The sequence below is a fragment of the Hydractinia symbiolongicarpus genome, chromosome 13 (assembly GCF_029227915.1).
Source record: "Hydractinia symbiolongicarpus strain clone_291-10 chromosome 13, HSymV2.1, whole genome shotgun sequence".
Taxonomy (NCBI): domain Eukaryota; kingdom Metazoa; phylum Cnidaria; class Hydrozoa; order Anthoathecata; family Hydractiniidae; genus Hydractinia; species Hydractinia symbiolongicarpus.
In genome coordinates, this window is record NC_079887.1 from 13,028,418 (window position 1) to 13,051,114 (window position 22,697).

Below are 22,697 nucleotides of genomic sequence, written 5' to 3' on the forward strand. Positions count from 1 at the left end.
TGTCTGTCTCTTGTTTTAATAGCGTTTGGTCGATATGTCCCAAAACTTAGACTACCACACTGAACAGCAGAAAAGTTTTTACAGATTCTAAATTAGGACGTAACATGAATATTTTGATAGTTTTGTAAATTTTGTGGGAAATACCTCGAAATCTGAGGGTAAGCAAGGAAAAAATTTAAGTCATTTATTTGTGATAAAGCAATAATTATGAAGTAAAAACAAACAAAAAATTAATTGTGTAAGTTTTTGAACGCTTTAAATACTACTAGAAATACTTAAAAAGAGCTCCTAATAAAATTTATTATTTTCCGACAGTACAAGGTTGTGAGCAGACATTGGCGACATAATTTGAGAGAACTAATTTTTGACAATTCTGTCTAAATTAGTTTTTACAAAAAGTATTGAAATAGTTGTTGAAATAGTTGAAATGTTATTTGTTATGTCAAAAATATTTAACAGTAAAAATGTTGCTAACGTGATCACGCTTCATTTCCCTCATTCCTAGGTTCTTTCCATGCCAAGGAACTGATTGTTCCATAATTCGGTCCTCGGTCCTTTTGCAGACTTTTCTTTTTTTTAATTTTTTACTCCCATCTTAGCATGACGTCATACGTTGCAAGAACGGTCATTGCTTTCAACTTTGAAATTAGCAAAAATAGTAAGTACAATGGTTACTACATGGTTACAGTTGAAAGTACACTCCGTTTACTAGAACCTGCTGCTATTCTTCCTGCTACATCTTATTTTGTCGGACAAATTTTCCTCCAAATCAGTGAAATGCTAGCATAAAAAATCAGTTAATGAATACTTAGTTGCTAAACTAAGTATTAACTGAACTTTAAAAAAAAATTTTTTTCATGTAAAGTCATTTTAATATTCTACCGAGAAACGTTTGCAATATGTGTTTTTCTATTGTTATTAAAAGTATTTACATATTGCTTTCTTAATAAGCATTCAATTCTCGTTTAAAAAATAAATGTGATTGCATTAGTATCAAAGATAATTTTGACATTGTGTATTGTGAGTTGTTGTTGTTGTTGTTAAACCAGATATTTGGGTGTTCTTCTAATACATTGTCAAGATAGACTCCGTTAACCCTATGTATAATTCATTTTTTGATGTCCAATATCATGAAGAAGAAGGAGGGCGATGGGATGGTGTAACTCGACAGGATTATAGCATAACCTAAAGAGAATTGGCATGAATATTTGTTGACAGCAGCAGTTTTGTCTTCACGTCATCATTTTACTCACAAAATTGTGCTGCTGATCATTGTATTTGAACTCGTTGGACATATTGCTTTTATTGATTTTTAAAAATAATATAGAAAGAGAGTAAAAGCAAAATATATTATTTCCTTGACATATTTAGCAATGTCGTTGCCATGGCGACTCCTAATATTTCCTATAAAAAGTTGCTAATTAAAAAAATAATAAATGTTGAAGTTTAGTCTTGTTAGAGCAGTATTTTAGTTATAATAACAAAGGAAGTTGGTGGTCAAAGCCACCCCCCTAGTATACATAGGGAATAGAGTTTAATTATAGTAGTAGTACCGTCTGGTGATGCTATTTCAAGTGCTTGAGTGTTGACGATTAAAACCAAAATGATAAAGTACTTGTCCATTCTTTTATTCTGCTAGTAACGGTATCAGTGTTTCAGTTAAAATGGATAGATAGTAACTTGCATCTCAAATGACCCCTCCGTTTTACGTCCTGTCGTGCCATCATTATCAATAATCTTCTTATAATCCTAATTGTCAGCTACCAGTTGTATGTAATAAAGCATACCATTATCTATATTTTACACATTGAGTTAAAAAAAAAAAATTACCATTCATCTTACGTGCAAATGAATCTTGATCCCGTGTGACAAAATTGATTACCTAATTAGCCTTACTGCTTTTAAATTGATTCCACTATTTTAATTATTTGAAATCGTTTTATACTTATCTGAAAAACAAATTATGAAATTTGGTATTATGATGTGGATTAATAGTTTTCTTTACTAAATATAATTACGCAATTGTTTCTCTGCTTGTCTTTTTAGCTACTTAAACAGTTTAATTCCAATTTCTGCTTGAAAACACGTCTTTATACATATATGGTGGTTATGCAAAACATTATGGCAATAACAAAAAAAGGAAAGGACGACAGAAAACAGCGATTGTCACCTACTGCGCATGCGTATTGCTCTGTTAACTCATGTTAAATGTCGTCTTGTTGATCAATTGGACGTTAAAATGAGCTTTTGTGGAAAAACATAGTTGTTTCCGTTGACATTTCAAAATTATTTTGCGAGATTGTTATCTTTTAGCATAAACCATTAGTGATTACTTAATTCTTTTGTCGATTATAATTAACATATAACTAAACAGGTAAAAGAACCGGAAAGTTAAAAACTATAATACGCATGTTGTTGTCACGACATATTTTTCGTTCACAAGGAACATGCTAGTTACAATTATATTGTTTTTTCCGCTTTACATCAAATAAAGTTTGACTACATGACTTAATTACAGCAGCGAACCGCCAACAATTTTGACCGCTGTGTTTGTAAAAAAGTTGTTTAAAAAACAGGTTTTATCCTCGTCTAATATCAGAGTGATACTTTCTAAAGTACACCTAGAACAACTAGCTTTGTTTCATATGAATTTAAATAAAACATTGGTTAATAATCAAGATGAAAGTCGTTTTAAATTTGTCAACGTGATTAATGAACTTACACCTGTTTCGTGTACGGAGGTGTATAAATAGTTTACTGGCAAATAAGAGTGGGGTTGTGGATTTTCTGGTTGTCACAAGAATGTGCATCCTGCATTATCTTGGAAATACTTTTGCTGTAGACAACTATATTACTAGTGCTAATACAAAGTGTGACAATTGTTTTAATCTGCCATATTAATCATTATGTAGAGGGTTGCGGAGCGGGAACAGGTCCCTATGTTCGCAAGCGAAATTTACATTATACTTCATGACAGATATTGAGAGAACTTTTATCTGCTCCGAAAGAAAGTTTAAAAAAGATCTTAAAAAAGGTTCCACGAGTAGAATGCAATCTCGTCCCCAGAGCTTTTTTTTACTTTTTGATATGCGTGCTGGCGCAAAATAAGCCCTGGAAGAAGATATTTACAATATGCATGCGTTTTCATAGCGAAAAAAACATCAAACATTTTGAAGCTTAGGTTATCATAAGAGTTTCTATAATTATACGGACTGTTACGTTTCCGGGGATTTTCTGTTTGCTATTAACAAAAATTCTACCAAAATCGGAGAACGAAAATTAAAAAATCCGAATACGCGCTTAGTAAAGAACCTTAAAAACATTTTTATACAAAGCAGAAATAAGATGTAACTGAGCAATGTTATGTGTACTCTCATAGAGCATTTTGCTGGCTATTGACCTGCATTGTAGTGTCTTCAAATTTGATAAATCGAACAAAACATTAATGAATCGAACCAGACATAACGTAACGTGACGGACAACATTGTTTTTCAGGAACTTTTTTCTTGTTCTACAAACAGTAAAAGCAACATCATTATTTTTTTACAGTTTCAATATTTTATTATCCCAGTTAAATTATAAATAAACTGAATAAACATACAAAAAGGATGTGTTCAACTTTTACAATAACAAAACTAAAGTTCCTCCCTAACAGCTGATGTGGAGTTAAAAAAATGTACGTGGACTATTCTTTTCCAAAAAAACGGTCACTGTTTTTTTCAGGTTGTGCAATCTTTAAAATAGATACAAAGAAAGAAAAAGTAAGTTCGGACGATTGTTTAGAGCAAATGTTCAAGTCAATATGCTTTATGGGTAAAGATTCGTATCACAAAAGTCGAAAGAGAATAGTAAACTCAATTCATTTATCTACTTTAATAAATCCCCGCGAAAATTTTAAAAATTTCTTGGTCCGCGAAGTTTAATTTTGTGTTTCTTCGTTTTCAAAGTCTGAGGCTTCTTTTTTGTAGGCTCAATTAATTAACGGAGTACTGAAGATGAAACGATAAAGGAAGAGTGACAAAGGTCTCGAATCGGTTGACCCTTTTAAGGATATTTATCCGTTGCTCCCAGCTTCTAGTGCAGATGATCAACCAAATATGAGTTCTCTTTCCAGCCTTACGGATGAACAATTGAAAGTTTCTCACACCCCACGAAATGAAATAGTAGTGAATGTAACGGATGAAGAATCAGCTTTTTTTGAATTCAATTAGAATTTCATTTCGTTTTTTATCTAGTTGTGCTTATTCTACCTGACGTTATAGTTGTTTTGAAAGAGCTTTGAACTAAAATGCAAAACTACATTTAGTCTTGGTCGGTGTAGAATTGACCAGTGTAACGAGGGTTGATGAGATAGTGCCATTCGGTCAAAACGCTTTACACAACTTACTTTACTTTATATTGTAGAAGAACTGAGCGGGATTCGCTCCGCGGTCCCCAGAACTGGGAGGCGCAGACGAACCCACTACACTACGTGCGGCAATATGTTAGTGATGAAGTCAGATAGTTTATCAGGATGGTGTGTATACGTAGGTGAATATTTATCATAAATACGGATATGCATTTTTATTTATTTTCATTGCGTCAACGGTGAAAAAATTTCTTTCAAATTATCAATTAAATTGGCATTTTCAATAAAAATAAAGATTACAAGGAGTTTGGTGGCCTTGCCCATCGCCAAGCAAACAACGGTAAAAGATTTTTATAAAGTTGTAGTAAAGTTGTGAAAAAGTTATATTAGCATAACACCTTTAAACGTTTATTAAAATTCTTGTTTCTGAACATCCGATAATCCGAACATTCGTTAATTTGAACAAATAATTTAGTCCCTTGCGTGTTCGAATTAACGGACGTCTACTGTAATTCAAATCATTTGTTCTTTTTTGTGACGTATTATACGAGCTGTTGTTGTTACCTAACACAACTTACGCAACTCTATGAACAACGCAAAAACGTTTTTAGTTTGGCTTTATTTTTTTTACAGTTTTTTTTTGAATGACATTTTCGAATGGGACAGTGTTTTTAAAAATAGCGACCTCATTCCCAGAGCTTAGAGTAAGCAGGAAAAATGTTGGGATAACCGAGACTGAGGGAATTTGACTTTTCGAGTGAAAAAAGTGACATTTTCGTCAAAAAATTTTACAAATTTGATTTTCCTCAGCTGTATAGTAGAAAATGGGCTCCGCAGCACTTAGCTCGCTGCTCTCGCTTCGCTTAGATCCGGAATTATTTTTTTTGGAACAGCTAACTTTGATTTCTTTTAAAAAATGTAAACTTTACAATTAGACTTTACAATAACATGTTATAACAAACTAGTCGTTATCCCATTAAGGTTTTGTGTGTCATAAGGTAGACAGATAAAATACGGCTATTATTATAAACACTGGTCGGTGACTGTTTAGAATCCTCTGATTTTATACCACATTTCATTTATCTTCCTACTGTGGTACAATAGGGAGAGAAATTTGATACATTTTGCGCAGAGACAGACAAAATACGGATATTATTAGAGCCAGAAGACCCAGCATCAAAATTCCAGGTTAAGCTGCAAGTGAAGATGTGACCTGACGTTGAATACTCTTTTGAACGCTTTATATTAGTCGTAAACTGAGCCATACGATCAGGTAAAGCGTTAATTAAGTGGAGCGCATACACTATTATAGTGTTGCCACTGCAACATACCTTTCAAAATATAACTTTCCCGCAACGATAAATGAAATAAAAAGAAATTTGCAAACTGTTGTTACTGTATCATATAAAAAATAATCGGTTAATATCATTTTATTTTGCGGAATAAGTTTTTGTAAAAAGTTAAAAAAACAATCGTGACACCGGGCTGAGCGCTTAGTACAGTTAAACCGTGTTGTACAGGCGTATAGGGAGAATACACTTTTAAAAAAAGTTAAAAAAGTTAAACGGTGTTGCACATCCGTACAGCTGTTATTACCGAGAAAGTTTAAAAATTAATTGTATTAATAGGCGTAATACCCTTTTCCAAAAAAACTTCAATGCAACTTTGGTTTAAATAAAAACACAGGAAACAGCCTGTCGTTATCCGTCTAGTTAAAACAACCGCTCAGCCATTTTAATTGCAGAAAAAGTTTTCAGGAAATAATAAAAATTGTAGCTACCTAGCTAACTGCATTTAGCATAAGAATTATTGCTTAAGAACATTGTTGTAGCCAAACCGCATTTTTTTTACTTTCACTTTTTAGCCAAAGATATAGCTAAGGAGCTAGCTAAATAGCCACGCCTGAACATAAAAATAAATGGTGGCTAGAATAAAAGGCTTACGGAATATTAAAAAGTAAGGCTTTCGAAATCTTCATTCCTAGCCAAAACTCCTAAAACTGGTGCGTTTAAGATCTGTACGTGGTTAAAAAACTTGACAATATATTTATGTTAACATTGAAAATAGCAGAAACAAATATTACAAAGTATAAAATTTTCAGGAGATAAAAAAGTCAAACAGGCCTGCAAACTTCACACAGTGACCACACATGAGCATTTTCCAAATAAAAATGGCCTTCATTCGTCCAGCCGCGAAGATCTTGGATTGTTGTTTTTGGAAAACTACACGCGAGCAGTCAAAACAAAGTCGGTAAAAAGATATCTTATTTGGTATTGGTATGCATTTAAAAAATTTTGCGTTTCCGTATAAAGACGCCCCTTTCGCGGACAGACAGGCAAAATACGGCTATTATTAAAGAGGTTATCCGAGAGACATGGAGGCCAAACGTCGAGTTAAGTCGTAATTAAATGTCTGCCCAGGTGATACAAACCAGGTTCAACGCTTAAGTGCTTGTGTACAGGGTGTCCAAAACGAAAAAAAATTTGTCCAAAATACCACTATCTTCTAAAAATTTTAACATTCTGTTCAAAGTTTTTGATAGCCAAATAAAGGTTGTTTAGAATAGTCTCATAATTCGCCTAGAAAAAGGCGAAAATTTGTCTGAAAATCTGATACTCCAATTTTTCCTTACTACCGGTAAAATCCGAGAAAATAGAAAGTCAGGTTAATCACGTGTCCAAAAGTTTGCAGAAGGATTTATTGAAATGAAATAAAGTTGTGTTATAAGTTTCAGGTTTTAAGAATAATCCTAACGAAACTTATTATATATTCCTGAATAAAAGGATTGCATAAAATTTTAAGGGGTGTTTCCGAGTAATGCTTGAGAGGTATGGGACCTAAATACATGACAAGTTTGGTGTCAGTTACAACTTGTAGTTACCCCATTAGAGCAAAAACTGTCAGTCAAGGTGCTATTTTGAGAAATAAGTTCACGTGAAACGTCGCACATCTGTCTAGACTGCTTACAGCAGTGCGCCCTATAGACGTAATACCTATTTCAAACAATAGTTTATCGCTAACTTTTAAGTAGACACTCGTTAGACCGTAGAGCGATCTACAAATCCGCAAGTGTTTCCGTCGAAGGACGATTATGGGCAAACAGTCCCAGAACGGCTATTATTATATGGAAGTACCAGTAAAATCACATAACGGAGGTGTTGAAGTTTGTAACATTTACCTGTAAATGTTACAAACAACAGTAAAAAAAAATAAGGCAAGCATGATATTGCGTAAGTATTAAAAATATAGATTCAGATGACTTCTTTTAATAAAAAAGTAAAAGAATGGTTACATCAAAAAGTTTAGACTTCTGTTTCGATAAAAGGTCCATATGCAATGAAAGGTGGACTTGGTAAATTTCCGCTAGCTCCGTACACTGCACACAACTTCAACAAGCATGGTTCCATTTTCCATGCGTATCGTACACCGGTAATTTTGTCTGATGGTTGCTTTTTGATAGTGATGTATAAACGATCTTTTTTGTGTGATGTAATTTTAAATCCAGTCCATACGTTTGATTTGTTAAAAGAAACCTGAAATGTGATTAAGGCAGTCTGAATTCTTTATATCGGTTAGACTTAATTTTCCCTTTCCATTTTATTTGTTTGTTTGTTTTTTCTTTTATTGGTATAAGCAATAGAAACAATTTAAATAGTTAACATAATACACCTTATAAACTTAGGGCATTTTAAAAACATGGCTATTGTTTTGTACGTGTACAAATGTAAAAATTAACTTTAAGTTGTATCTACCTCAAACCCAGCATTGGTTCGAATCTCAATTCCAGTTGTTCTCAGCGTCTCTTTTTTGTATGTTATTGTCATGACACATGTGGTTTCACATTTTGTTGATAACGTCACCTTGTCCACTACAGGGCCTGTCCAATATGTTTCTTCGTTGTAGGCAATATTGCGCGCTCCTAACACCAGTCTGTCTGCAATGTCACTTTTGTAGCGAGGGTGAATAGTGTCAAATGGTGTGGCATTGTCAGGCAAATCCATAGCGACGGCCATGAATGTTTTGGGCTGTTTTGGGTTTGGTACATATCCATATTCTGCCGTCTGTTTCCATCTTATAATTGGGAATTTTGGAAGGGGATAATCTTTCCCAATAACGGCGATCTAAATTGTTTTAAATTTTTGCAGTATGTAAAAATTGTGAGGATTTAATTGGACTTATTTCAAGAATTATTTTGTCCTATAGATTGATAGGTTATTGAATTAAAACATGCAAGAGACATAATAAGCATAACCAGCTGACAATTTTAACCAACACTGTAAGAAACCTAATCCTAATAAATTCTTCTGTAAATAAGAAAACAAGACGAAAAATACATAATAAGCAACCAGGTAAAAATGTGCTTAGGCAATATAGCTACCTGAACAAATCCAAAGGGAAACATTGAATCTGTACTTTTTTCAGTAGCTTTGTACCATTCCTTTCTCCACCCAGCAATCATAACTGGGAAGGTGCAATTATAAGTATATGGATGTTTGACGTTATTTTCGCCTTGGTACCAGATAACTCCGTAAACGGTGGTGTTCAACAGGGGATATACCATGGCATTCCAAAGAGCTGAAGCCGAGTTTTGATCACTAGTAAATACGTTCAATAATGAAAATGTAAAACAAATTTAGTGGCCAGAACATTTCATCACTTCGTGGTTGGTTATATTAGTTCCGTTTATAATTACTTAAGAAAGTCTGGGAAGGAAGAGATGTTTATATAAACTGTTCCAAAGGAGAGGTGTGTGTCTTGGTCAAAAAGACAATACCAAATAACGTAGCAAACATAAACACACGCATGAAGAACACCAATCAAAGCTGTTTCTTTTACCTGCCATAAAATCCCTAATATTCCCCTTTTTTTCCTGTTAAGAACGTATTCCGTCATACACTCTTTTTTGCGGTTAATTTGTTTGAAGCTTAAATCTGACAATTTTGTTTATATGTATTTTTGATATCTTTACAAGCACGTTGACGTTTTCATAACAACCTACTTTCTAGAAGCGTTACATTTTGCTAGCATATCTGGTGACGACCAAGCTTCTATACGCGTCCCACCAACATTAGAAGAGATCAGACCAATTGGAACATGGTATTGATCAAACAAACGCCTGCCATACATCCAGCATAATGCTGAAAATCCTGACAGTTTTCCTAAAGGAATCGCAACGTTTATTTAACACATTCCATGAAAAAAGTACAGTTACGGTTGTATTCCTTATGCCCTTACTTTCTACTAAGAAGCTGCAATGTAAACTAATTAATCTGTGAACCAAATCATTGCGTAAATTGCAGTGCAATAAAAGTAAAGATGAGAAGTGATAAGATGTTGTAGCTTTTTGGTTATTAAAGGGGCACAGGTTTATTTAAGAGGGTACCTGTTCTTGCCTAAGTTAACATACCTGAAGTTGGTAAGCTCCATTGAAGAGAAATACTCTTCGTTTTCAACTCATGTATTGTTACATTCGAAAAATATCTGCCTACTTCAAATAATCGAAGTTGGGGATAATTAAAGGCAAGATCCATTTCTTTTTCAGCTTGCATTGCCTAAATACAAAACAAAATCTAAATACCTCACACGTAAGGGATTGTTTACAAATGACATCAACCGTTAAAGGGGGAGAGGTTATGCTTAAGTTAACGCTGGTTGACCAGGGAGGGGAGAGGGGGAATTGTCACAACGTTTGTGTATGGATATAAACTTTAAAGCCTTTTTTTGAATAAAAGATTTTGATTATTTCTGAGTTGAAACAATGTAAATGAAAAAGTTAGCACTCCAGTCTTGGTTTTAAGCCTACCTATATCTACATTAATACTAACGCTATAAAGATGGACACAAAGAATAACTTTTAAGGTAATTATATCATAGCACTTGAGATAGGAAAACAACTTTTTGCGTACGCGTTTGTATCATCATGTTCGTTATATGATAGTAGTGAATTATTGTTGATGTTTCAGCTACCTGCGCACTCCGTTCAAAAAATAATCTGCATGGAATCAACTGTTTTTTCAGCCGGAGGGCATTGGCATCGTGAGAGTATTTTACAGGTGTCCCATAAAAACACACAAAAAAAGCAGAAAACAAGAATGTATGCTTACGTGTGACGTAGGAAATACCATGTTACTCTGTCCACTACAAAACCATACATCACCAAACAAGACATCACGTAAACTAATCGATTTGCCATCAACGTTTGATTTACAAATAATGTCATACGGTCCACCAGCTTTGTAAGGTTCCAGCACTATTTTCCATGCGATAAAGCCACGTGAATCTGATGTACAAAAATAATGTGAAACATGAATAGTATGATTAGTACTTATAAAGAAAAATAATTTCTTGAATTCTAAAGTTTTCTGAATCAACTGTTAACATTTTTCTTATTACCCGAATTTGGTTTAATTTGGTAGCCCAATTATTTCTCTATGCTAAGGATCCACGAAATAACAATGCACTGCGGCACATAAGATATGGAAAATTTTAAAAGCTGCATTTACATACACGCATTGAAGTTTAACGTAGCAAGTAAGACCGCTACGTCATTTTTTGCTCGGAAGAAACACGACGTAAGGGTACGTAAGCCAAATGGACGAAAAACGGTTCAATTTAAAATTAAAAATTAAAAATTAAAAAAAGTTGTGTTTTTTGTGCAATTTATGCATTCAATATTTATGTACAAATCAAAATGGTGATCAAAGAAGAAGAATTGTACAATTGAAGGATCTATGTACAACATTATCCTGCCATTTTTAATAAAAGGCATAATGAATTCCATCAAAAAGATGTCAAAAAATGCATGAAAAGTAGCGGAAGAAAGGGTTTATAAGGTTGCTTTGGAGAGCCAAATAAAATCGAGAGATTAACATTTCGGGGTGATTATCCCGCAATCTATTGTACACCACAAGCAAATTTTCGCGGAATTATCCGTGGACTAACGACGTGTATTTACTTAATTACTTACCTTTGAACGTTTTAGTGTAGTAAGTCTGTCTTTCGTTGGTTTTAGTATGCTTTACAGAAACACTTATGATAGTATAACTGTCGCTGTACCCCCACAAAAATGCACGCTGTGGCGACCTTTGTAACACCATGTGATCTGCATAATGATTTGCAAAGCGAAATGTTGCGTAGTTGTCACACAGAACGCCCGAGATTAAAAATAAATAAATCCAAATTGTTTGAAACATATTATTCTAAACTTTTCACTTCTTTCATAACCAAACTAAATGGAACGTTTTTCTCTAGTGGAAGTTTACTTGTATAATCTTTTTATTTCTGTGTTGTTTAACATAATATTTTTTCACTCGAGTTTATATTTTCTTTCAATGTGATTTTCTGCTGTTGAAAAATAACCTTATGTGTGTTATGTTATGTTTTCAAACACGTTAAAGGCCTGTAAAGTTCATTATTCTCACTTTACTGATGCATTTTAGTCACTGTTAGAGATTAGGATAATCTCTACAGATTAGGATAATCTCTAACAATGACTGTCTTGTACCATAAATTTGGCAATTTTGAGATAAATTCCTTTAAAAATTTTCGTGCTCATATCGCATACAAAATTTCTTAGGGATTAGACAGATTCCCATATTTCCGCCGCATGCTACGAACGATCCTGGATAACACCCAAAGCAATTGTTTCTACCGTTCTGTACTAACTTTGTTAACTACTGCACTGAATGCCGTCCATGACATTTTGAGTTCCTTAACACAAGATTCTAAGCCCAGTAATATCAAACGTTGACACCACAAGCACACTCTTCCCAACCGATTTTTGAAATGCGGTTTTCACCCCTGGAAAGCAAAAGACGTAGCTTTCGAAAATAGTATTGTTTTTGATGAGACGCCCGGTGCAAGCAGTTTAATAGCCGGAAACAGGACATGTGCGTGCTCTATAAGAGAATTTGTCAGATTTAAAGAACGCTAAAGTAGTTTTACGGCAAATTTAAGTTTAATAAACCCTTTAAAAAATTGCTTCGGATTCGGTAGTCCTTTGCAGTGTTTTAAGATTTATAATGAAAAGATTGACACAAAACGTTGCGTCATACAAATAATATGACTTATTTAAAATGCGACAAAAACTTTTATATCTTTTTAAATATTGTGTCCAGGTGAATCTAACTTTTTTCTCCAGTCTCCCTAATTGCCATAGGAAACATTATTTAGAAATTGTTGTCGTCCCATTTTTTTTCTTCATACGCTATTTAAAAATAATTGAACTTTTATACAGTTTTTACCTTAAAACACATATAATATGAATATAAGAATAAAAGCCATAATTTCACACAAATACATATTAATTAGCATCTCTCTCAATAAATCTGTTTCTTTAATCATGATTTTGAAATAAAACCTCACCTGAAGTACACATTTTATAAATTATCCAACTAAAAGCGATTTTGAAACAAAAAAAAAACACGTCCTTGATTGTTCGCTGTGGTATACTATTTTCGGAAAAATATATCCCGTTTGCTCTCTTTTATGTAACTTGAAATGTCGCTTTAAGAATTTCAAAACTTTTAGATGACGTCATCAACATGAGTGGGTGTTTTGGCCCTGCAGACAGAGAGACTGGATAACAAAAGGCTAACCTACTGCAAATATAAAGTCTATAAGCATTCAAAGAAATTATTTAACTTGTTTGTTTTTTGATCAAAAAATGTGCATTGAAATCAAGTATAAAAAAACAACAAGATCCCGCTATTAATAAATTACTACCACAATATTCGCAATGGTGACACACCACATTTTGTTTTTTAATCAACACAAACCAAATTGTTATATGCTACTATACGTGAGGTAATTTTTTTGACTTCTTTGTGTACAATTAACACTGGGTGTTCTAATGTTACTATATGTAAATTTACGTTCAGTATTGTAAACCAAACTTGTATAGTTTTTTGGAAAAGCTGATTGAGCCTAAAAGCATGTGCGACACGGTTTACCTGCAGTAAGTGTTCAATCCAATGTCGCAGTTATTTTGTTAAAGGAAATATGAGGACCGAAAAATGATGGACATTTTAATTTTTAAAGTAATGGTGGTCAGTGCTGTTTGTAAGTCTGTTTCACCTTTTTGTCCTCTATAAGCTTTTTATTTTTGTAATATTAGTTTATTGGATGTTCTAAAATGTTAAAATAAATGTATTGTCACGTTTTTAGTCACGCACAGATCTTAAACGCACCAGTTAGGATTTTTGACTAGAAACGAAGATTTTGGAGGCTATCTAGCTAGAGCCTTACTTATTACTATTCTGTAGGGTATAAGAGCTTTTTATCCTACCCACCATTTATTTTATGTTGAGACTGTAGCCATTTAGCTAGCTTCTACATTTGGCTAAAAAGGGGTATAAAAATGCAGTTTGGCTACGACAATATTCTTAAACAATAAATGGTATGCTAAATGTTGTTAGGCATAGGAAGCTAAATCTTTTATTTTTCTTGAAAACTTTTTGTGCAAATAAAATGATTGGCAGATTATTTTAGCTGAACGGGTAACGACAGGTTATTCCTTGTATTTTCCCTAAAACCGAAGTTGTAATGGATTTTTTTTGGAAAGGGGTATAACGCTTATGCGCCTGCACAACTCTCTTTAACTATACTTAGCGGTTAGCCTAGTGTTAACAACAGACTTTTTGCAAAAGGCTGTTATGCCTAAGCCCATGTGCAACACGGTTTACCTGTACTAGGGTATCAGCCAACTGATAATTAATTTTTAAACTTTCTGAGGAATCAGACATTTACGGATGTGCAATGCTGTTTACCTGGACTAACTGCTCAGTCCTTTTAACAATGGACTGTTTCTTGTGTTTTTATTTAAGCAGAGTCTGCGAGAAAGTTTTTTTCCAAAGGGGACTATCCCTATAACACTGTTTAACTGTACTACGCAATCAGCCTGGTGTCACAATTAATTTTTTAACTTTCACAAAATGTTATTCCGCAAAATAAAATAATATTGACTGTTTGCTTTTGCTATGATAGAGTAACAACTGTTTGTAAACTTTGTTTTTTTTTTCAGCTATCGTTGCAGGAAAGTTTTTTTTTTTAAATATGTTACAGTCACAACACAATAATGGTGCATACGCTTTACTTGATTTACGACATATATATACTGCATACCTGTACTAAAGTGCACCACCTGATCGTTTGGCACAGTTTACGTCTCTTATTAAGCGCTCCAGAGAGTGTTCAACGCCGTGTCACACCTTTACTTGTGGCCTAGCCCGGCGATTCGACACCTCTTCTCTTTACTAATAGCCGTATTCCGTCTGTCTGTCCGCGAAAGACACGTCCTGTTACGGAAACACAAAATGCGATATATAAAGGACGGGTGACCCCGTGGAATTTTCCACCGGTTAACGACTAGTCCCTTTAACAATGGCCGCATTCTGTCTGTCTCTGCGCAACATGGCGTCGCAAGTACCGAGGCACTCGGAAAATCCCCGCGGCCCTGTAGCTTTATTTCGGATCCTCGGCAGACCCGTTTTTATCGGCTTCGTTGGACCTCTCACGCGTAATTGACCAATTATGAGGCTCGATTTTCACTAATAACTAATCCAAGTTCTTAGCGGCCTCAACATGCCGACGGAGGACACATGCTACGCTTACAAAGGCCATTTTTGGTTTCAAAGTGATGTTGTGAGGTTTGTAGGTCTCTTTTTCATCCTTTTCTCTTCTAAATACTTTGTATTCATGGGAATATTTAGATTCTGTATTTTTTCACATGTTACGATGAATATTTTATCACGTTTCCTAGCCATGAGTAAATCTTAAACGAACCAATTTTAAGTTTTTAGCTAGCTAAAAACGTAGCATTTAAGGCTGCATCCTGCTTTTAAGACAGCTAGCTAGCTAGCTAAAAGTAGCCAAATGCAGTTTGGCTGCAACACAATTCTTAATTCTTATGCTAAATGCGGTAAGGGAGCTACCAACTTTATAACTGCAATGAAAGCTTATGCTGCAAAATAAAATTGCTGAGTATATATTTTTTTACTGAACTTGACAAATAGTGAATGCTGCAAAAACAGACTGTACATGATAAAGTGAGGCAGTAGCCTGAATTTTTAACCGAAGTTGAGATAAAGTTTTTTTTAAAAATTGTGTTACGCCTATTGCATATACGTATGTGGGACACAGTCTACCTGTACTAAGGGCTTAGTCCAATGTTAACAACGGGCTGTTTCCTGTGTTTCTGTTTAACCGAAGTTGCGATAAGGTTTTTTATAGAAAAAATTACATGGATGTGTCAGATTGTTTACCTATGTTAAGCGCTCAGCTTAACAGTTTTTGAACTTTCACTGGAAACATTCCCTGAAAAATAAAAAAGGTTGGGCAGCTGCTTTCGTTATAACGGGGTAACAATGAATTGTAATCTGTGTTTTTATTTTAGCTAGGTTGTCGAAAGTTATTTTTTGAATAGATATTACACTGGAAACACCATAAAGTTGTATCCACTTTAATTGATTTTCTACACATTAGATGGCTGTACTAAACAACTTTACCTGAATGTGTGGCACAGTTGACGGTTCTTATTAATCAAAGCGTTTAACGCCGGGTAACACAGCTACTTGTGGCTTAACCCAGCTTTTCAACAGAGTGTATCCTGTGTTTTATAAATCAAAGCTGCAATAGTTTTTTTGAAAAGCGTATTAGGCCTAAACGCAGGTGCGACACGGTTTACGCAGGTGCGACATGGTACTAAGCGCTCAGTCCAGTGTCACAGTTAATTTGGTAACGTTTACTAAAAATTATAACGGAAAATAATATAATATTGACCAATTGTTTTTGCTATGACAGGGTAAGAAATGGTTGTAAATTGTGTTTTTATTTCGGCTAAAGTTGCTGTACAGTTATATTTTCAAAAATACGTTACAGCCAAACACTATAATGTTGTGTGCGCTTTACTCCATTCACAACATACTGCATACTTGTAATAAAGCGCTCCACCTGACTGTTTGACACAGTTCGCAATTTTTTATAAAACGCTTCATGATATGTTAAGCAGTTAGGCAGCTACCAATTTTACTACTGCTATAAAAACTTGTATTGCAAAATAAAATTGCCGAGAATTTTTGTTTTGTCTTTCACGTAGTTTAACAAAAGTTTAATTTAGAAAGTTTCCTATACAAAATTCATGATTAATTAACTCTTATTGTTCCTTCGATGCAGTTTCTTTGTTATAAATAACTACAGGGGCAAACAAAGTTGCGGACAATTAACATTGCGTTGTCTATTTCATTAAAGAAGTTTTATTTATTCGCGCCTTTTAAAAGAAATTAACAAAAACAAGTTTTTGAGAATAGAAGGAGAACAATAAATTTTGGAAGGATTTTGTGAGTGATTTTTTGTTTGTCCTAAACATAATATTGATATTTATTTTGTAAATTTTGTTTAACCTTCAACAATTTATATTTTTTATAGGAATAATAAAGCTGAATGTGCTTATTTTTTGCTGAAACTTATGTTTTTAACTGAACAAAAAGGGGAAGGAAATGTCAAATTTAATTTTTTAAAAGCTATTTTCAAGAGAAGCCCCTTTTTTAACCTCAACCAGGCTGTAAAAATGCGCACCATAATGTTAAATGTATAATTTTATAAAATATAAATAATAATATATAAATATATAAAAAGAGAAAGCAGCGTAACACTACTTCCGATAAACTATACAATGTGTAGTTTACATTGCTTCCATACCTATAAGTGTATACTTCTAGGGAATATACCGCAGAGTAATTTTATAGCAGGTGCGCGAAAAAATTTCATAACAGGTGCGCAAATAAATTATGTCAGCTAATTCCCGTGGATTGTTCCACGGGTTAACGACTAGTTGTGTTATATTTCCATATTTTCTGTGTAATTATTTTAGTATGAACTAGAGATGCACACAAAACAGAAATTCACAGGAAAATAATAAAATATATTTGAAAATTTTTCGAGGACTTATTTTACATACCCTAAAGTTTAAAAATCTTATGTATTTCGTAAAAGCATTTCATGTGTCTCGCTAATGCGGTTACCATGTTTAGTGAAAGACAGACGTATACAAGTATCATAAAATAGACTAGCCGAGAAACCCAGCGTCGAACCGTGGGGTTAAGGCACGAGCAAAGGTGCGACCCAGCGTTAAACACTCCGTGGAGCACTTAATAACAGATGTAAACTGTGCCACACGATCAGGCGGAGCGCTTTAGTACCGGTATGTCGTAAATCAAGTGAAACGCGTACACCGTTATAGTGTTGCGACTGCAACATATTTAAAAAAAAAAACTTCCCTGCAACAATAGCTGAAATAGAAGCGGTGCTAACAATCGGTAAATATTATTTTCTTTTGCAGGATAAGTTTTTGTTAAAGTGAAAAAAATGATCGTGATATTGAGCTGAGCACTTGTTACAGCTGAACGGTGTTGCACGCACAGGCATATAGGGATAACACCCTTTTGAAAAAAACTTTCTTACAAACTCTGTTTAAATAAAAACACAAGAAATAAATCCATTGGTAACACAGGGCTGAGCGGTTAGTACAGGTAAACAGTGTCACAGATGAGTATAGGCGTAACAAATTTTTAAAAAAAAATTTATTACGATTACGACTTCGGTTAAAAAGAATTCAGGAAACCATCTGTCGTTATCCCGTTCAGTTAAAAAAAATACTCAGCACTTTCATTTTGCAGCATCCCTTTCAAAACAATAATAAAAGTGGTAGCTGTCATTTAGCAAAGGAATTGTTAGGAGTTGTGTTGCAGCCAAACTGCTTTTGGCTACTTTCACTCTTTAGCTAGAGGTAGCTATGGAGCTAGCTAAAAGACGCAATTTCAACATAAAAATAAATATAGGATTAAAGGATTAAATAAAGCTAGCTGACTTAAACATGTTGCCTCAAATCTACGTTTTAGCTAGCGAAACACTTAAAATTGGTTTGTTTAAATTTTATGCGTGCTTAGAAAACGTCATGATATACTTACCTTAACATGTGAAAACACACAGAAACTAAATAATCCTATTGGATACAAAATACTGAGAACAAAAAAGGATCGAAAGGAGACATACGAATTTCAAACCACCACTTCCAAACCACAATGGCCTTCGTAGGGGTAGCATGCTTCCTCCGTTGGCATGTTAAAGCTGTAAAGCACTTGGATTGGTCATTAGCGAAAATCCAGGCTCGTAATTGGTCTATTTTGCGTAAGCGGTCAAAGCAAGGACGGTAAAGAAACGGAGTATGGCGGGATCCGAAATAAAGCTGCAGGGCCGCGGGGGATTTTCCGCGGGTCTCGCTACTTGCGACGCCATGTTGGGCAGAAAAATACAGACAGAATACGGCTATTATTAAGGAGATTAGCCGGGGACACTGCGTTGACACACCTGGTCGAGCCACAAGTAAAAGGGTGACCCTGCGTTGAATACTCGGTGGAGTTCTTAAAAAGTGCGGTAAATTGTGCCAGACATCCAGGTGGAGCGCTTTAGTACAGGTATGCATTATGTCGTAAATCGAGAATAGCACTCACAACGTTATGGTGTTCCCAGTGTAATATATTTTTTAAAATATAACAATCCCACAAATTGAGCTGAAATAAAAACACAGTTTACAACCCGTTGTTACCACGTCTTAGGAAAAACAATCGGTCAATATTATTTTATTTTGCGAAATAAGTTTTCGTGGAATTTAAAAAAAAATCAATCGTGACACTAGGCTGAGCACTTAGTACAGACTAAACATTTCTTTTATTGCAACTTCGATTTAAAAAATACAGGATGGAACCCGTTGTTACCCTGTCCAGTTAAAAAAAAGAAATTACTTAGCAATTTTATTTTGGGGAGCAAGTTTTCATAACAGCAGACAAAGCTACCTAACTGCATTTTGCATAAGAATATCAAGAATTCTATTGTAGCTAGCCAAAAAGTATTTGGTTAGTCTCACGTTTTACTGTACCACGAGCTAGCTTTTTTTATTTGTATAAGGAGTCACAACCCCGAATACACATTAATAACAATGTGCCAAACTGAATAAAAACTAGCTGCCTTAACCAGGATGCTGCCTAAACGTGTGCAGGTAGCCACAATCTTCAAAATAGTTTGTTTAAGTTTATACATGGCTAGAGAATGTGATGAAACATTCATTTTACCATGTAAAAACTTATAGAAAATATATAATTCTCAAGAGAAAGTGTACTCAAAAGAGAAAAAGATCAAAATAAGACCTATAAACCTAACACTATCACTTCCAAATCAAAATGGCCTATGTAAGCAAAGCCCGATCGCTATGTCGAGCCTGCGAAAAACTTGGATTGGTGATTAGTATAAATCAAGGCTCGTGATTGGTCTATTACGCGTGAGTGGTCAAAAAACGCCCGTAAAGTCGGGGTCTGCGAGGACCCTAAATAAAGGGGCCGCGGGGATGTTCCGTGTGTCTCGCTGCTTGCGATGTTAGGTTGCGCAGAGACAGACAGAATACGATTATTATCATGGGGATGGTTAAGTGAATAACCACTAATTTGTGACTTCCTGTTTATGCTTAATTGCCAATTATGTTAATTGCTTTCTCAAATCAAGGAAAAGGAGGAAATCCAACAGAAAAAAAGTAATATCCGAATATGAATATCAAAAGGTTATAGCCCTATCAGCTTCCCTTCAGTCTTTATGGCGCCTGCGTTCTTTGATATACATGCGTTGATAAACTGTACCCAAACCATTTTCTGTCTGAACCAACTCGCACACTCGCACACTTTGCTTTGCAGTATGGCTGACATACAGGTTATAATAAATTCAAGAACAAAAATTACGCACTCCTACGTCCACATTTTCAACATAGCCTTGCTGTCGGTATCTTATAAAGGTGCCTTTTACCGAGCCTCTTGTGCAACGACAGCGGTCGCGGATGGCTTATATCCATTGATTAAACAAAAGGTATTTCGCAGTCTTCCTTTAGCTGATTCATATGTACCGCGAAGCTTTGGCAATACTTTGACGGAAAATAGCGCGAGAGACCATTTTGTGTCATTATGGTGTTGCGGGTACAAACGGCATACGGGTATTAATAATATATATAAGCGAAAAATTTGTTTGTTTAAATATTTGACAGGAAAAGAGCGTTCCTGTAATGTAAGGTTCCAAATATCATAATAGGAATGTATAAAATTAGATAAAGTTTAGGGAAGATTTTGTCATTATTTAAAGAGTGATTTTTGTTAAAAAGAAAATATTGATAAAAATTGAGATATATTATGTTATATCCAGTTCTAAATGCGTGTTAATCTATGCTAAATTATCATTCAGAAAAATCCGCGGGAATTTGCCTTGTACTACTTCCAACAACCATCTTTGGCTCACAGACGGAGAGTTGGGTATTCTAACATAGATTGTACAATTTATGGAGCTTTATTTTTTACATAGATGTTATACTGTTTTGAAACAACTTCGTCACGACTTCATGTATTCTCAGCGCAACATGAAAGGACAAAGTCTTGACAAAGTAACAGTCCTCACTACTTTATATTGTTTGCAGTATAATAATAATAAGCTTTGTTGCAGACTTATGTCTCATTTTTATCTCAATGAAATCATTGCAAATCAAATCATTGCAATTACTCTCCTTAGATTCTGATGAAATCATTTTTCCCAATTCAGTTTTCAATTTTACAAGGAGTAAAGGCTATAGCGTAAGTAAAATAAGAAAAAATGACATTATTATTTATTGCAATGTCGTCGTTGAAATTGCTTCTTTGTTGCTACGAAACTTTGAAGAAGCCGGAAATTAGTGCCAACGTAACAAAACCACAAAAAATCAGAAAATAATGGTCCAGGGAAACTTCACGCACACTTTATGTTTTTAATTAAAGTTATGTCATAAATTGAGACATGTCAAATAGCTAGACACGTTAAATAGGCTGAGCACTTTGACTGTGTAATGAGTAGCGTGGTTGTTCTTATATTTTTTTCTCTTCGAAACTGAAGATTTTGGCTTAAAATTTTAATTTATCAAGTGATTAATTCCTTTCTTGTTTTGTTGCGGGTTGATAATGTAACATGTTCCATTTTTGTATAAATAAAGAAAATATTAGAGTAAGATACGTATTTATACATATTTCTTTATCTCCAATCTGGATATAGTTGGTGAACATCATAGCAACAAGTTGTTAGTCGTTAATCCTCATGATTTTTATCTTCTTCTAAGTTCTCTGCGCAAAAACTGTGCTTAGTTGAAAAATCATGAAATACAAAAGAAACCTAAATCATTTTCAAATCATGTGGCCATGTTCTTTATGTCAGTGATAAATAAGAAACAGCAACAGTGGGAATTACATCCGCTTTAAAAGCCAAGGCAATAACCTTCTTTCCTACCTTTTATACCAACACTTTCTCTATCCGTTCAAGGCATCGTTATGCTTGCAATTAACAGAATCTCGATCAGTGTGTTATAACAAACAAATTTCCTTCATAAATCATAACTTTGTTTCAACCTTAGTTGACCGATGTCATTTGAATTGTATGCTTCATCATGTTCACATTTACTTCCTGATACGTGTAATTCTTTTGAGATGATTCTCTGAAATCTCATCCAGGATTTGACAATGTGCTACCGAATAAATTAATTTCGTCACATTGAATGCTATTTGGCAAAAAGGTGTGGCAATAAACTTGAAAATTTAAAAAATTTCTACAACATACCTTGCTAAACTTTAACATTTAAAGAAAGTACACAAATTGCTAAGGATTGCATTGAAAGATAATGTTTCTAAGATTGTTAGAGGTCGAAAAACTATTGCATTGCTAAAATGGTGTCTGCTATATAATTATTACCTGCAATCAGTAAGCATCAGGAGTATGTACAAATAATTGGTAAAAAGGAGTTAGGAAAAAAGAAAGGAGAAACACATACATCCATCTTACAAGTAAAACATTCCATAATTGCGTAATTCTGAAGCAAAAAGTTTACTCGTTACATTTTAAACGAATTTTACTAGTATTACCGTCTCTATTTCTTGGCCAAGGCAGGGAGAGGGGGGATGAGGGAGGGGGTCCCCACTTGTCCTTCCATTTCTTGTTATAATTTCTGACATACCATTATAAAAAGTGAAGGTTGGTGAGTTTTGATAATGTTTAGTTAGTTTCAGGATAGTCAAGAAATTTGATATGACGTCAAGTGATTTTTTTACAGTGACTCATTAGTTGAAATGTAGTCAGAAAAAAAAGATGACAAAAGTTTTTTCTTGAGATATCTTTATTAGCAAACGTACAGTAATATTGTGGCCTTGCTAATGTTTTATCAACTGATTTTACACATTTAAGGGCCTGCTTGCATGTAACCAGGGCGAAACCAACCCCCTACTCTTGTCTATGGCATACGGGC

The 22,697-nt window shown here is 34.3% G+C and overlaps 1 protein-coding gene across 1 annotated transcript; it reads right to left on the reverse strand.

The window, feature by feature from the left end:
• Positions 1 to 7,330: 7,330 nt before the first annotated feature.
• LOC130623375 (sialate O-acetylesterase-like) lies at positions 7,331 to 11,880 on the reverse strand. Its single transcript, XM_057438849.1, has 7 exons — positions 11,316 to 11,880; positions 10,453 to 10,628; positions 9,756 to 9,900; positions 9,348 to 9,507; positions 8,727 to 8,943; positions 8,101 to 8,469; positions 7,331 to 7,881 (listed from the first exon to the last, which is right to left on the reverse strand). The coding sequence occupies exons 1-7, from the start codon at positions 11,539 to 11,541 to the stop codon at positions 7,651 to 7,653; spliced, it is 1,524 nt and encodes a 507-aa protein (XP_057294832.1). The 5' UTR covers positions 11,542 to 11,880; the 3' UTR covers positions 7,331 to 7,650.
• Positions 11,881 to 22,697: the final 10,817 nt, after the last annotated feature.

Excerpts from the sequence above, each read along its gene's own strand:
- LOC130623375 (XM_057438849.1), bottom strand. The coding sequence starts at position 11,541 with ATGTTTCAAACAATTTGGATTTATTTATTTTTAATCTCGGGCGTTCTG. Across the intron at positions 10,629-11,315 it reads CTACACTAAAACGTTCAAAG|ATTCACGTGGCTTTATCGCA; the intron begins GTAAGTAATTAA and ends TTTGTACATCAG. Across the intron at positions 8,944-9,347 it reads AAATGTAACGCTTCTAGAAA|TGATCAAAACTCGGCTTCAG; the intron begins GTAGGTTGTTAT and ends CGTATTTACTAG.